The following is a 16152-nucleotide window of genomic DNA, read 5'->3' on the forward strand; positions in this document are numbered from 1 at the left end:
ATCATGAGTGTGCATTTGCTACTGACTTGCATGTTTTCCTGCTCGCTCACTCCCAAAGAAAAAAATGCAGAGTCCTTATGCATTGCTCTCAAGGTTTATAATGCGCATTTTTAGTAAATTCTATGCAAAAGTATCAATGAAGTAGCTTTTACATGTCATCGGCATCCTCTACCTTCTCCATTGGTGCATTCAATAAAGTATAATACTGTTCTGTTTTATAATAACCACAGATATGCTATTCCCTCTCAAAGAGCATTTTTTTTTCAGCTGCCAAAGTCTATTGCCTTATTTAATAGAAAAAATGTTTTTCTAATTCTCATGTATGTATTTCTAGACATACATGAGAATTCGTGTTGTGGAACCATCAGAACTTTCTGCTGTAATCCTACTTTCTGATACCTAAAAAAGCTAACTGGAAGACTTTTAAAAGAGAATGAAATATATTCAAAATATATGTGACTATTAAAATGTTTGGCTGTCATTTTTTAAGTCCTTCCGAAGTTCGAGTAAATACTGATAAGAAAAGATGTCGTTAAAGAGGTATTCATCATACATATAACTTTAAAGACTCTAATTTCGTACTTAAATTAAGAAGACTTGCATGACTATTACTTGCATACAGGAAAAGAGCAGGGATGGGAAATGAAAACTCTATGAAAATTTAATTCCATTGGAAATGAAAAAGAAATTTATCCTTTAAAAGTCTTTTGTCAATCTATGGCCACTGTTCATCACAAGTCCTGTGGGGGTTCAGATGTCTTCATGCATTTCAGTAACAAACTTATTCTGATCCATTGCCCTGTGGGCTAAAGAACATGCACGAGCTCCCAACCTGTGAGGCGTTCGTGACATTTCATCTTTTTATCACGCTGAGTGCGCTTATGTAGAAAACTGCATGTCACAGCCCAAGGAGCCTCTCCTTATCACTACTTCCAGCTCTCAAGCTAAGAACGTGCCTGTGGGAGACTACGTTAAAAATACGTGGGTTTTTTTTTTATTGTTTTCTAACTTTTAGAAACAAAATTGAAATATGTATCTCTGTGTGTGTGTATGTGTGTGTGTGTAAGAAGAGTAAGTTAAGCAAAACACCAAAAACTAAAAACCTAAAGACTTCATAATTTCGACCTTACCTTCTCTAAGCACATATATTCGACAACAGTGGAAAATAAGTATTCATGGTTTGTGAGAAAGCAAAATAACCCTAAAATAATATAGATGCACAAACACATACCCATCCACACATTCTATGACATATTTATATACGCATAAATAGGTACACGTATAAATGTTACATAAAACAGGGAACATTTAAAAACAAACAGTAGATGTCTATTGTTTAGGTCTTTCATAGCCTCTCCCCCACAGCTGGGTATTATAAAACCTAACACCATGTGTCTATTGAGGATCGGGGAGCCTTATGTTTTATGTTACGGACAGCACGGCTGTAAATGGGGCAGAAGTAATAAATGAAAACAAATTTTCTTTTTATGAATAAATTCGAGAATATTTTGTCGCATCCAGTCTGATAAAATTATATTAATGTTCGTTTAACTTGGAGGGGTTACACGCAAAAGACTACAGAAGAAATAATAGAACACTCGCTAAGTGCTGTATTGAAAGTTCCTGTGACAAGGTAAAGGGGCCTACGCCAAAAGCGCAAATTCTAAATAAGGTCTGCAGCTTTTCAAGCGTATCACAATCACTCTGAGTGTTACCTGTCTCAGATATTCTCCGATGCTTCGGCTGCATTCTATGCACTAACTTAGGTGGAGGCCATCAGAAATGAATGGTACTTGGTTTACATGTAAGCATCCGTACAAATGTAAGGAAGTCATCACCATGAATCAAAATCCCAGCAAGTAATTACTGAACTTCCACTCTGTCGTGGGCATATGAAATTGAATTTTAAGATAAAGCATTAAGAAAAAAGAATTGAAGCCCCTGAAACTCTCCAAAGGATAGAATATAAAGTGGAGAAGGAAACAAAGATTCTATTAGATCATTAGCTTCCTACGAGGCAGGAAAATAAAACAGAGCAAGCTCTGGAGCCAGACCAAACTTGGATTCTAATCTGACTTGTACAGTCAGTGGCTGCAGGGTCACAGACGAGTTGCTGTAACACAGGGATGATACTGCTGCATGGATTAAAGACCATGCATGAAGTGCTAGCACTTAATGCATTCTTTGCCTGCTAGTACATGCTCAATAAATAATGAGATTTTTTTTTCATTAGTAGTGTTATTCGTAACATCAACTGCCAAAATATTAGCTATCACTGTAGTTAGCATATGAGAAGCTCTTCGTAAGTGCTTGCTGAAGGAATGAGCACTGAATGTAGCCTAAACTGCGAGGAGATATGCAATGAAGTTCATATGCAACAGAGACAAGGTCAAAACACATCCATCTGTCTCAGTTCTTTTGAGAAGGATTTCCTAAAAAAGAATTTTTACCCTTCCCCCTTTTTATTTTTCTGCCTTTGTGGTAGTTTAAATACCTTAAGAGCAACGTAATTTTTCCCGACTGCTAGCACCATTCCTAGAGACAGAGCTCATCCCTCCATTCTTTTATTAAATCACGAAACGGGATTACGATGTCCCAGATTTCTGCTTGCACGGTCCTAAGACATTCAGATAAGGTTAGCAGGGCAAATGACTGTCAGGTGCTTGGACAGCAAACCAGGTTTGGGGCCTGAGAATGCCGAGCTTCTGGGGTGAGAAGAGACTCCACAGGTCTCCCTCGGGCTCTCCCTTAGCCAGGCAGGCTGGCTCCCACTTTCTGCCATCCTGGCTAATATGTCTGAGTTCTTCATGGCCTGTTGAGACTCATTATGTCTTCACTCACTGGAAGACGAGGCACTGTGGTGAGACCAAAGTGGAAGAAACCGTGAACAGCGGGGCCTGCACCTGAGTACTTGCTTTTTTCCTCCATTACCTAAGTCACATGATGTGTGACACGTTTTAACAAATTCTCAGTTTTCTTCTTTGTCAAAGGGGCCAAGAAGCGGGTCACTAAGAGCACAGGATATGCAGTCGGAAACGTGTGGCTCCGTACCTTGGCTTTCCCATTTATGAGCCCTGTAACTGTGTGCATATCGCTTAACTGCTTTTTATATCTCAGTTTCTTAATTTATAAAGTGGCAAAAAGAATAACACCATAGGCTAATTTGATAAGGGTCAATGAGGCAATATCTCTAATATACTTATCCGAGCATAAATCACGTAGAACCTTCCTCTTCTCCTGCTTCTTCTTTTTTATTATTACTATTATTATAAGATTATTCACTGTCTTTCACGCTTACATTTGTAATCCTCTATTCAAGGACCTTAGCTTGTTTACACCGTAGTACGAAAGTCAGGAAGATGTGGCAATGAATTAAGAGAACAAGAACAGAAAATACAATTCAGATCTAAAAGAAGTAAGAGGAGACAGGAAGTACCAAATGTAGACTAGCAGAACAAAGTAAATGTAATACAAGAGTGAAAGGGTTAGTACTGAACAAAGATACCAAGTCCAGTTGGGATGCGAGAACACTCAGACAGTAATTTAATAACTACATATTGAAAGGAAGAGAAGTTATATGAGTAGGCACTACTCTATATATCAAAGGCATTTGCTCCAATACATGCAAATAGATTTTATTCAATAACTTAAAAAACAGGCTATATGATATTTCATGAAATTTGAGTCTACATCTATAAACAAGATACACACTTTTTGCCCCTTTCAATTTTCTGTTGGAAAAAAGCATGCAATTCCAAGTTCCGTTAAAAGATTCCAGTTCAAAGCACAAATGACATAGTAGCCACATTAAACTATGGTGCTCTGTGGGGTTAGTTTGAGATTTTTGGAATTCAAATTATCTGATAAGAAACAACTCAAAGGGATGGTGAACACAAAAGTACATAGATTTTTGGGAAGCTTGCCATCAGAGGGTGTTTGTACAAGTGACGGGTAGTAAGGAGGGCACGTGTTGGGATGAGCACTGGGTGTTATACACAGCTAATGAATCATTGAACACTGCATCAAAAACTAATGATGTACTCTACAGTGGCTAACTGAACATAATAAGTAAAAAAATAAGAAAATAAAAAACTAATCACTCAAAAAAAAAAAAAAAGAAAGAAAGAAAAGAAACCCAAACAAACAAATGTACCCTATTTCTGTGAATTTGTTTCACAGAAATCTGAGAATTCTACTGTTACAAAAATAATGACAAGATGGGGCGCCTGGGTGGTTCAGTTGGTTAAGCATCCGACTCCTGATTTTTGGCTCAGGTCATGATCTCAGGGTTGTAAGAATGAGCTGTGTGGGGCTCCGTGCTCAGTGGGGAGTCTGCTTAAGATTCCCTCTCTCCCTCTCCCTCTGTCCATCCCTGTGCTCTGTCTCTCTCTCTCTCTCTGAAATAAATAAATAAACCTTTTAAAAAATAATGACTGGAATTTAAAAGGAACAAAGTGCAGATATTATCAATGCAAAGTAATAATAAAACAAAACAACCAAGAAAAAATGCTTCTTATCCTTAATCTAATGTTTTTCTAGCACAGTACCTCAGAGACTCACAAGCCATGGGAAAGAAGATGAATTACATCCGAAGTAAAAACCATGAAGTGTCAGAAATCAAAAGGCTCTGATAAGTCTATAATGTGTCTAGTTCATAGGGAGAGAAATTCACCAATTTGGCAAAGCATGAAAAGGGAGGGAAAGAATAATAACCTAGCCATTTCAAAATTAGTTTTTAAAAATTATTTTTTTCTAGAAAACTCAATTCTTTATTGTTAAACTTGTTTTCCTTTTATACAATCAAAATCAAATGAGCATTAGGCAGAGGTATTAAGATTGAAAGTGGAAATATGTATTGATTTCATCTAAATCTGAAATAATTATATTCTTTTTTTGCTTATAATGGTAGTATTCTCAACTCGACCCTTCTGTTCCTGTTCTACTACTAAGGTAGTCTATGTGTTTACTAATCTTCATTTCACTAAGAATTTGTGGACCCGATTTCTGTTTCAAAGGTAGTGTCTGAAGATGCAGAGTTGTGCTGATGTTAATGGCAGTTATGGGAGAATCAATGTGAGTCAGCAAGAGGTGGGATGAAATGGTATGCATCTTATCTAGAAAACACGTGGCCTGCTGGTAGTCCTAAATTAACTTAATGCTTGACATCACATATCACGAATCCGGGGGTACTCTGGTCAGGTCTCACCACCGTGCTACGGTGCTAACACATATTTTCTAGAATATCAGTGACATTGCGACCTAGAGTTTTTAGCTGATCCACACAAACTTCAAGCTGAACATCACCACAGCACAATTTTATTGGGAACGACACCACAGAACTGTGAAGATTTATAAAACGTCTTCCCAAATAAAATTTAACAACAACAACAACAACATAACAGATGTTTAAGAGACATAGCAGAGATAATGGCCTCATTAGAACCCATCAACACTTATTTTTCTGTATGAATATGAGTTGCTTTAAATTACTTTGTACTCCCCTAAGTCAAAACTGAAAGGATTAGGAAAAGCCAAAAAAGGAGACAGCCAGCAGTATAGATTCCAGCGTAAGCCACAGCATCTTTACTGAAATAAACTGGTTACAAGTGGGTCCTTGTGGGGGCAAGGCAGAGGGCAAGCACACTTAGGACACTGTCTCCTCCCTAGCAGTGGTCTCTACGTTTCCTCAAAAGAACATCTTAAGATTTACAATTTGTGTCCTATACAATTTTTATATTTATTTACACTATACAAATATTGCAAAGTGGTATTCTTCATGTGTACATAATTATAGGAGTTATTATACACTTAGAAAACAGCATACTATTGTTCACAATGCATAGTGAAGTTAAAAAAAAAAAGTCTATTCTGTTTAACACTCTTCGTAGCCTTACAATACTATGTAACTACCTAAAGATTGTTGTCTGGTCTTCTGTATCAAAACAAATTGTACTCAGACTCAAAATTACCTCTGATCTGCTGCCTGCTTCAATATGAGTCTGTTTTAACTTATGTTTTATATTTAATACGATAGCAACAAAATAAGCTTAAAAAAAAAAGAGAGAATAATCAGCTTACCCTTTATTATCATTAACTTGCAATGTTGCCATTAACACACACAGTTCAAACCTAGACACTTACTTGACTTAAAAAGTCACATTTTAATAGGTAACAGAAAAATTATTTAATAACGTGCTCATCATTTCTATTCTTCCTATCAAAGAATTTCATCAGTTTAACGATCATGTAATTTTTCCCCCGTACAGGCTGATAACCTTTGACAATGTGAAACACGAACTTCAATGTGAACTTGAATAATTGCCTTTTCGCTACAACTTGCTGCTGTGCAGAACGTAAGCCATTTGAGAGCCGACGTCTAAACATCTGCAAGAATTGGGACTTTCAAGCCCAACCATCCTTCAGTCAGTATCATCAGCTATTCACTCGACCGCATTTCTACAAAGAAACCCACCTCAGGCTCAGGGCTAGCAGCTGCTCCTTTGACTTCAGTAGCTCCCCCACTTTAAAACTGGCATAGCCCAGGAAGCTTCGCTGAAAATAAGAAAGAATGGTTTTCATTAACTTCAGAAGTCCTTAATATTTTTGCTGTCACATCAATCATACAAAATTAGAAGAATGAAATGTTGACTCCATGAGCCTGACAAATATTTCACTCGCAGAGATACAATCATCACTGACAGAGATACAATAATACACCCGTCTAGTGGGGTGAAGTCCAGGGGTGCAAATGTATCCTTTTCATTAAAAACAAAGAGACCAGTAGCCTGGAAAATAACAAAATGTATAATAACGAAGCCAGGACTTTTCTGAGAAGTAATTTTCTTCCCCTATGAAAAGTGGGATAGAAGAAAAGATGATAAACTTTCAATATTTACCAATGCTGTTGTCGTTCTTATTAGAATTCCTCAAGTCACTGGCAGCAACAACTTTGTATTCCAGATATGAGCAAATCTGTTAGTTGGAGCTATTTTTATGTGGGACTCTGCACAAGTTATAAATAGAAATGCTATATTTCTCCCCCATCACAGCAATGTTTAAAAGCATTTGTTTCCTTTGTTATTTCTATACTAGCATGGGACAATTTCATTCCAATACACAAAACAGAAAGGTACTTATTCTGTTACATTTTCTAAAATTGCTTTTTTAACCTATCATACTGGCTGTTGACTATCTACGAATATCTCCTTTCTACACTCTTAGACTCATAATATAAAGAATAAAACTCTAAATTGGTTTTTCTTTTCCAGGATACAAATCTTTCATCTCTTTTTAATATTCTGGGCTACTTCTGATTTAAAAGTCACAATATTATGGTATACCATAAATAGTATTTCTTGTTCTCCCCTCAAGGTCAAGAAGTAAACATGAAAATATCAAACCCATATCATCTAGGCCATTGCTGCCTAACACACTGTAATACTCTACAGGAAGTCAACACTACATCTTCCAGAGCATTCTCTCTTCGTAGGTCTGTTGCAGGGCTGCACTAGAGTGAGAGCCTGGACTTAAGAAGGAGTCTGAGGACAACCGGGTCTTTTCAGCAAAAAGTGTGCGGTTATTTCATACACCAAAGGCTGCATCCACACTTAGCGACTGTTGAGCATAAGAAAAGCTTCAGGTCAAAATTTTTCTCCCTCTTTTCAATTTCAAATTGTTTCAAAAAACTTAAAGGCAAACATTGGAAAGACAACTCAGTTCTAAAGTTGGAGATGCCTACACGTTAGCAAGGATAAACCCAATGAACTAACTTGAAACTCAAGGAGCTGGCTTACACACCAAGTCACCAAAGCCAGAAGAACATGAGACTAAATTATTAGGAGAAGGACGTCAGGTGAAAATACTATTTGTGCCAAAAGCTCTGATGATACGTCAATGAGTGATGAAATGAGAGTGAGTCAAGGCAGAAAAGGAAGTCCAAGTGCTATATGAACGAAGCATGAAGGAATTTAGGGTAACTTTTCAGCAAAGGGCAGAGAAGAACCTGGGAGAGATCTGGCTGAACAAAAGTGTTAATGTCACCTCATCAGCGACAGCTACTAGAACATCCTCTATGACCACCCCTTCCCCATCTATACACGCTGCTATTCTCTATTTCTTATCCTGTTGTATTTTTCTCTATTGGCACTTATCACCATATGACATACTTAGATATATACACACACATATATATGCACATATATATAAATATATGTACATATATACGCATATACATATATATACATGTATATATATTTGCTTATTTTGTAACTCCCTTGAAAATAATTGAGATTTGAAGCTCCACAAGGAGCCTTATTTTGCTTTCTCACAAACTCCTACTTCCTAGTGCACGGTAGGCATGTGATAAATATTTGTTGACAATAAATGAATGAATGACTGGCATAAAAACGAGCTTTCAAGTTTGTTCACTCTACTAGATATAGATATTAGAATGTTCTTTCCGCGGGCATTTATAAGGTACTGTAATTCGCTGAAATGTGGGAAATCAAAACATTTTTAGTGTGCGGATTGTATATTGTTGTAGTGCATCTCACTGTAGCATTTTGTAGTTAAACAGACGTCTATCTCACTTCCTCTTTCCCTGATTGTAAGGGTTTTTAAATTCCTACTCCTCACCCTTTATCCTCACTCAAAGAAAGCTCCTCATCAATGAAAGATTTCATGACACCTCCAAATTTCAAATGCTTTTCTCTCTACCTTTTGAGATTTTGAAGGTATGAATGGTTTTGGAATTAATAAAACAAATCGCACATGTCATGAACGTGGCTGAGGTCTTTTCCTCAATAAAAGTGACAAATGCCCCAGAGTGGAATGTAGCGATGAGAGACAGGTGGAGTGGCTATTTTCAGACACGAGCGACACACACACCATGAGGCACAGCTGCACGCAGAGTTGTGACCACAGCCACTGAATGTCTCTTCTGTCCACCAGCGCAGGGGCTGCCGTGGAAGCAGGACTCTGGTTTGGCCGTCTCTGAGCCAAGCCCCGTGCCCAGAACAGTGGGGCTGCATGGAATGCCTCCCGCCGCACTGTTAGTGCTTGTAGCGGGCCAGGAACAACACCCATGAGTTGAACTTTTCCGCCACAATTGGCAGCCACAGGCTTCATCTCAAAGGATAATAAGAGATCATACAACTTGTTAAAAACTAATTTAGGTAATGACATTATAGCACTGCATTATGAAAACATGTCAAACCAGAGGAGGTGTTATTGAGGTATGAAGATGATCTTATTTATGCTACAAATAACTGTACGTGGGGACTACATGTGGCATAAAGTGCATTCATGAAATCCCCAAAGGCAGGGTATAATTGTTCACATTGCAACACTAACGAAGGAATTGCCTCTATCTTTACTTTCTGGCAGGTGTTTTTGTATTTGCTTCACCTCAACATAAAGAAAACACATCATTCATTTACGTGGATATTCACTGGACTCTTGTAAAAGAAGGAATTAGAGGGAAATAGTCTTCTCTGTTTCCGAAACCTAAGTCCCCTAATGCTAATATGAAAGAATAACTTAATATAAAGCTATTTTATCTTTGCTGTCACTGTAATCATAACCATGGAATTTGAGAGAGATCTTTAATTTTTTTTATTTCAAATATAACTCAAGGAACAAGCTTTTCCATCTCTTCTTCAGTGCTGTTTCTAAAATTCTCATCCTAAAGGTTTTAAACTGGGAGCTCTAATATCAGTGGAAAAATTTGAAAGACAAACAAAAAAATTAAAGTCTCACTGGAGTTGGAGCTTAGAAGTCTGGAGTGTCATATCAAATGTTATTCTGTCCAAAAATGGAAATCTGGGCAATTAAATCACTTCTCCCAGCCCCCAGACTAGCTATCCACTAATGGGTATTGTCAGGCCTTGTTTCTCTGTCTTATCTCTTACAAATCTGTGATCCTGAATGAGTTACTTCTCCATTCCCAGTCATAACTGCTGTGGGAAAAAGTTGCGTGTGATCAACTCTATCGTTTGCATAGGTACTGCTACAAGAATCAAAATAAGCCAGGCAAAGCTCTTGGTACATTGCTGGGAAAACAGGAAGTTAAAGGAGTTAACTGGCTTACACATGGTCCCAGAACTAGTTAACATGCAGAGGCCAAGTTGGAATCCAGGTTTCTTGCTTTTTAGTCCAGCATTCTTTTATCCCCATTACACTGGGGTTTATTTCCAAGACAGGTGGCAATTCCCTTTCCCCTCTGCCGGGCTCTCTGCCTATGCAGCATGTGGCTCTGACCTTTTTTGACTGCTCCTGAGAGTGCGACACTCACAAGGATCATTCTGGTGCAAGTACCCAAAGCAGATGATCATTAAATTGCTTCCTGCACAATTTCACTCACTCGCCTGGCTGGACAGTGATATCAAGCAGGGAAAAAAAAAAAAAAAAGAAAGAAAAAAAGAAAAAAAGAAAAGGAAAAGACAAAAAAGTGGGGCATCTGCCTCAATCCCTGGTTGCTCTCTATAGAAAGTGTACAAATAAACAGTTAATCCTGCCAGCCCTTGCAGGGACTCTGTGCAAGTCACAAGTATTCAGAATTCTTACTAGGGTTGCACACCTCTCTATAGCAGGCCCTCAATGGTCCCTGGCTGAGCTGGGCTATATAAGGACCCAAAAGATGTAAAGCCCTGTACACGTTGCCGTGAGCTGGCCACACCTCCATCACCTGTGTTCAACTCCGGAAGCCTTTAATCCAAGTATAGGGTTCCTTTGTACTATCATTTCCAAGAGCCTCCTTACTTTTTCCAAGTACTGTCTAGAACTGTACGATCCAATGGGTAGCCACTAGTTCAAGCACTAGGCTTGTGGCTCCTGGGAATTGAGATGTACTGGAAGCATAAAATACACATCACATTTATACAACATGGTATGAAAAAAAAGTGTGAAATAGAGCATTAATAATTTCTTGTATTGGGGTGTCTGGGTGGCACAGCGGTTGAGCATCTGCCTTCGGCTCAGGGCGTGATCCCGGCGTTGTGGGATCGAGCCCCGCATTGGGCTCCTCCGCTGTGAGCCTGCTTCTTCCTCTCCCACTCCCCCTGCTTGTGTTCCCTCTCTCGCTGGCTGTCTCTATCTCTGTCGAATAAATAAATAAAATCTTAAAAAAAATAATAATTTCTTGTATTGATTACATTTTGCGATGATTACATTTTGTATATACTGGGTTCGACAAACTGTTAAAATTCATCTTGCCTGTTTCTTTTTAATTTTTTAAAAGCATGGACTGCTAGAAAATTTAGAATTACATATGTGGCACACATTTGTGGCACACATAATACTTCCATGGAAAAGTGCTGGCATAGAGGTTAAATGACTATATTAATAATACTTTGACCTATTCTTATAAAACTATATACAGGAAACTGTGGTACAAGTTTGAAAAGTCTTGGAAGAGCTGAAGTTGATAGCATGAGGCCGATATACATCTCCTACATGTAACTTACAGGACAGGCCCTTTTTCATAGCCCATGTACTTTTTCTTCACTGTCAACCCTAACAGATATGGTTACACGGTTTCCCATAAAATAGGAAGGGAAAGAAGATACATGCACTATTCACACTGAAAAAAAATCAGAAGGAAAAAAAAAAAGACTTGGGAGGAAAGCTCTTAAAAGTGGACAAACAGTACAAAGAAAAGATTAAGAAGCTTTTAAGGGTAAAGTCATGTATTAAAATATTACATCTTTACTATGAATATACCTCAAAAGGTCTCAGCACAGATTGGTATCTGCTTCACTAAGACATCAACAAAAGGTTTGGGTGCATCCAATAGATACTGCTTAAGAATGCAAAGAAATGTATAGAACATTCTTGAACTATTGATAAATAAGGTTTTAGCTCATTTTTGGAATCAGAGTAGTCAAGAGCTAGAATCCTTAGCAGGTTGTAATGGCAGAGCCAAGTCTTGGCCAAGAGCTAAAACTCTCTGACCCCTTAAGTAGTGTCCAAAGAAATATTTCGAGGATTAAGTGATGAGATACATATTAACCAGGGGTACACGATAGGTGCGTAAGATGTGGCAATTCTCTATCCTGAATATGGCGTACTCTGAGGGTATTAGGATGCCAAGGCGTGCAGGCTTGTTCTTATTTGGGCTCATTCTTACTATATTTGAGATTTAGGTCTATAATATAATTGTTATTTTATTGAGTTCTGATGTATCATGAAGTGTACTAGATTTTTACATATTATTATAATTTATATACTACTGCAATTGCTTTTAGCTGCCCCCCCTTTCATTCTGATGGTTCTAAAAAAATTTAAGATGGTTGGCAAACCAAAATCATGGTATGCTTTCTAATTCAATCAATACATATATCATAATTTACTTGTTTCCAGGCACAAAGCTAGGGCTTTTAGAGTGAATAAAATAAATAGGCTCTTTGCTATCATGAAGTTTAACATGGAGGAGGAGTGTGCAGACGTTACCAATATCTAACACCTATTTTGCTCACTTTTCATTACTAAGAGCACCTTGATTTTGTTCCAATGGGAACTGACCCAGATTCTCTTCTGCTTGGAGACTCCTGTCCTGTCTTCTTAGTGATAAGTATATAGCAGTATACCAATTGAAATTTCCCCCAAAGTTACTGTTTCCCAGAATTGAAGGAACAAGATCAGCTGCCCTTTGTCCTTCAGTCTTCTTCCCACCTGGACTGTCATTTATGAAGGTTCAATGGTGAGACTGGACGATACTCTAACAAAGGAGGAGAGGGAAGGTAGATAGAACCCGGTTGCTCTACGTCATTTTTGAGTAGCTGCAGCCTTGGGCCATCACCCCAAAACTTTTTCTAACAAGAGAAAAATGAATCTGTTACTTTTAAGCCCCTGTTTGTCAGGTTACTTGCTTCTGAATGCATTCCTAACTGACCTAATAGATATGTCACATAATGTCAATTGAGAATTTTCTTTTGACCCAGGAATTATAGCTGAGTCTTTGTCAAAGACAATACACCAAAGGCACCATGGTATCAGTTCAGAGAACCTCTAGTGCTTGGAGCTAGCAAACTCTCACAATGCCTAAAAAGAAGCCAATTTAGGGGCACCTGGGCGGCTCAGTCGGTTAAGTGTCTGACTCTTGATTTCAGCTCAGGTCATGATCTCTCTGCTATGAGAGTGGGAAGACAGCCATAGACAATGTACAAATGAACGCATCCAGAAAAGACGGCGAATTTGACCCGCAGGCTATAGTTTACAGACCTTTGACTCCTGGGGATCTCTTAACCAATCCCAATTGGAGTACAGTTGAGAAAGTGGTATGTTTAAATGTCTCAAATTGTCCTATCATTAAGGATACTGGCATTTTTTTTTCAGTAATTACTTTTAAGCTGTTTTCAATTGACTCTAATGTTATAAACTTTTCAATTACAAAATTGCATTAAACACAATCTGTGTTCAGTATTAAAGCTTAAAAAAACCCAGTAAGGACTATGTTACTATGGGTATTTGACTTTTAAAAATTAACTCATGGGGCGCTTGGGTGGCTCAGTCAGTTAAGCTTCTGACTCTTGATTTCGGCTCAGGTCACGATCTCAGGGTCGTGAGATGGAGCCCCATGTCAGGCTCTGCGCTCAGCTCCTGGAGTCTGCTTGAGATTCTCTCCCTCTGCCCCTACCTCCGTTCATGCACACGTGCTCTCTCTCTCTCAAATAAATAAATCTTAAAAAAAAAAAAGGAAGCCAATTTAGAGAAACTGACCTATTAATAACGATGACACACCCACCCAGTTGATATAAAGGTAGTGTTAGAAGAGAGGGAAGGTGAGCATTTCGGGAGATGCATTACTTAGGAAATGGGGCTAACCTCTTTGTTATATCACATTCAGGAAGACACCTCAAAGTTGGAGGAATCTGGTCCCAAAACATCAATTATAAAGCTTGGGGGTGTTCAAACCATCTTTAGTTCCACTATACTGGGGACTGGAGATTGTCTCTCCTTTGAAAATCATTGACCATCTAGCCCCTGATGCTGGCAGGGCTTGTAGAAAGTGTCCACAGAGAGACAGCTGAGCCGAGGAGGAAACAGCAGTGGGCAGCCTGCATCTCTCCTGTGTGTCAGGGCAAATACACGTGCCTTTCATGGGCGCCAAACAGCCCTGATAGCGGCCAAACATGCATCACATGCTGCTGGAAAAGGAGGTCTCAGCAGCAAGAGAGTGCAGGGTGAGCCTGGGCAGTGGAGAGGGTCAAGCCAAGACCAGATTCCCCATGGTAGGCGAATATGCCACAGGAAGGAGTCTACATGGTCTCCAGAAATACCTACAGCTATGCTCCTAACAGAGACAGCATTTCAATGTCTGCTACAAGCTGACAGGCAGTTAGCCCGAGCAATACCAAAACCAGCAGAGAGGGAAGCATACCCGCACCGTGGGCAGGCACTGAAGGAACCTCTCCCCATTCCTTTCTCCTTGCCACAGCATTGAGCAACAAGAGGAGGAAAGGACCAGACCTGTGTGAGAATCGGACTCTGCCCACCCCCCTCCCACCCCCCGCAGTACACATTGCTAGAGAAACAGAGATGTCTACCCTACAGTGGGAGATGATGGGAGGAGAGGGGGGAAGAAAATTTAAAATCAGGGAAGAAACTCAAATTTTAAAATGAATAAGATGTATTTCAAGAACTCGAATGAGAGAAAAAATGGAAATTTACAGAGTTTGGCCAAGATGTCATTAAAGCTTCAAGCAAGGGGGATTTAACACTGAGCAGCTGTGGGGATGAGCCGTTTGAGGAGGAAAAAAATTAGACTAGCTCTTCTTTCTCGAACCTCAAAAAATAAATAAAATCCCTTATAAAGTAATGCATTAAGTTAATAGTTACCAATTTCAAAAGGAAGTAGGAAGGGTGTGATGAGAGCTTGCAAGGGAGGTTCCAGTTTGAAGGAACACATCTGGGGTGGTCAGAGCCCTGGGCCCTGAACCCTGAGCAGGGGGAGGGAGGTAGGTGGGAGCAGCGCTGGGCAGGGGGAGGTTCCTATTGCCTGCAGCAGTGAAGGGCCTGAGGCTGGAAAGAACTTGCTGGTCCCTTTGGAGAAACTAAGCTAAAGGCAGAAGAAGTTTGAAGGCACAGGCAGGAGAGAAAGCATGAAGAGTCATTTGAGTCAAAGAGAATTATTCAACCTGGCCCCAAGAAGAAACCAGAAGCTCGTGATAGGCATGGGAGATCACAAAGTGCCCTTTTCCTTCTCCTTCACGATCAGATGCAGAGATGGCTGACATTCTTCTCGGTCAATTCAACCCACGCTTTGGTGCGTAGATTTGAGGGCTCCCTTGGCAGGCTCGGATGGGAGCCTTTGCCCATGACGGAATAACCGGTACATAGGACACTGCTCCACACATCAACTAGAAGAAGGCTGTCAACTGCCTAGGGGATGGCTGGGAACTTCCCATAGGCCTTTCAGTTGGCTCAGTCCCGTGGCCTCTTTAGACCCAACTTACTTCTAGGCTTTTTCATCCTCTCCGCATGGATCCCAGGGACTCAGCCTGCTGGGCTCTCCCTTGGGAGTTGCCACCACCTACTCCAGGCTGATCTAAGCAAAGAGCACGTTATTCTCTTCCTGCTCTTCCCATTCCTAAAAGCCGCACATGTGATGGTTCCGACGCAGCAGGAAAACCTCTGCAGGATGTTCCAACACTGGACTGCGCTTTGGTGGCAGCCTCTGGTTTGACCCGCATTACGGGGTTGAAGGGGCAGGAAGCGGAAAACAGCACAGTCCCGCGCCTACTTAGTTCTCTGCCTCCTTCCTGAAGGGCTACGGCTCACACCTGCAATTTCCCAGCTTTCCCAATTTCCGGCGGTGCAGGAACACTGCTCCGAACTGCTTCTCGGCTAACTGCAGGGCGATTTCTAGACTCATCTCTAGCCAGGGCAACTAAATATGAATCCATTGGAGGGTGATTTTCAAGAGACAGGATGAATGCCATATAATTCGCCAAATATGTGACAGTGTCCCCTTGCAAAGTCACACCCTGTTAATTTAACTTAATTTCCTGTGTCAGTTGTCGGACAACAGAAGGCCAGAGGAAGTCCAAACGATTAACTTAGAAGTGGTATGTGTGCCTCTTGGAAACATAAGAAACACTTACCCCAACCTCCGGCAGGGGATCCTTATGTTCGGGTAGGACACTGGTTCGAACC

General features: G+C 39.9%; 1 protein-coding gene across 9 annotated transcripts in view; it reads right to left on the bottom strand.

Annotated features, from left to right (window-relative positions):
• The window catches only part of INPP4B (inositol polyphosphate-4-phosphatase type II B), a 745035-nt gene that overhangs the window by 237059 nt on the left and 491824 nt on the right, over window positions 1-16152 (bottom strand). For 8 of the 9 annotated variants that reach the window (XM_087866479.1, XM_087866474.1, XM_087866478.1 and 5 more), the window contains 2 exons: window positions 16101-16151; window positions 6473-6552 (listed from right to left, as the gene is read on the bottom strand). In XM_087866479.1, the coding sequence (XP_087722605.1) occupies window positions 6473-6552; window positions 16101-16151 (131 nt within the window). Of the gene's footprint in view, window positions 1-6472; window positions 6553-6896; window positions 7945-16100; window position 16152 lie in introns of those variants that run through there. The other variant, XM_045798922.2, reaches the window with a different exon arrangement.

This window comes from Ursus americanus, chromosome 13 (assembly GCF_024610735.1).
Source record: "Ursus americanus isolate L20-20 chromosome 13, mUrsAme1.1.p, whole genome shotgun sequence".
NCBI lineage: Eukaryota > Metazoa > Chordata > Mammalia > Carnivora > Ursidae > Ursus > Ursus americanus.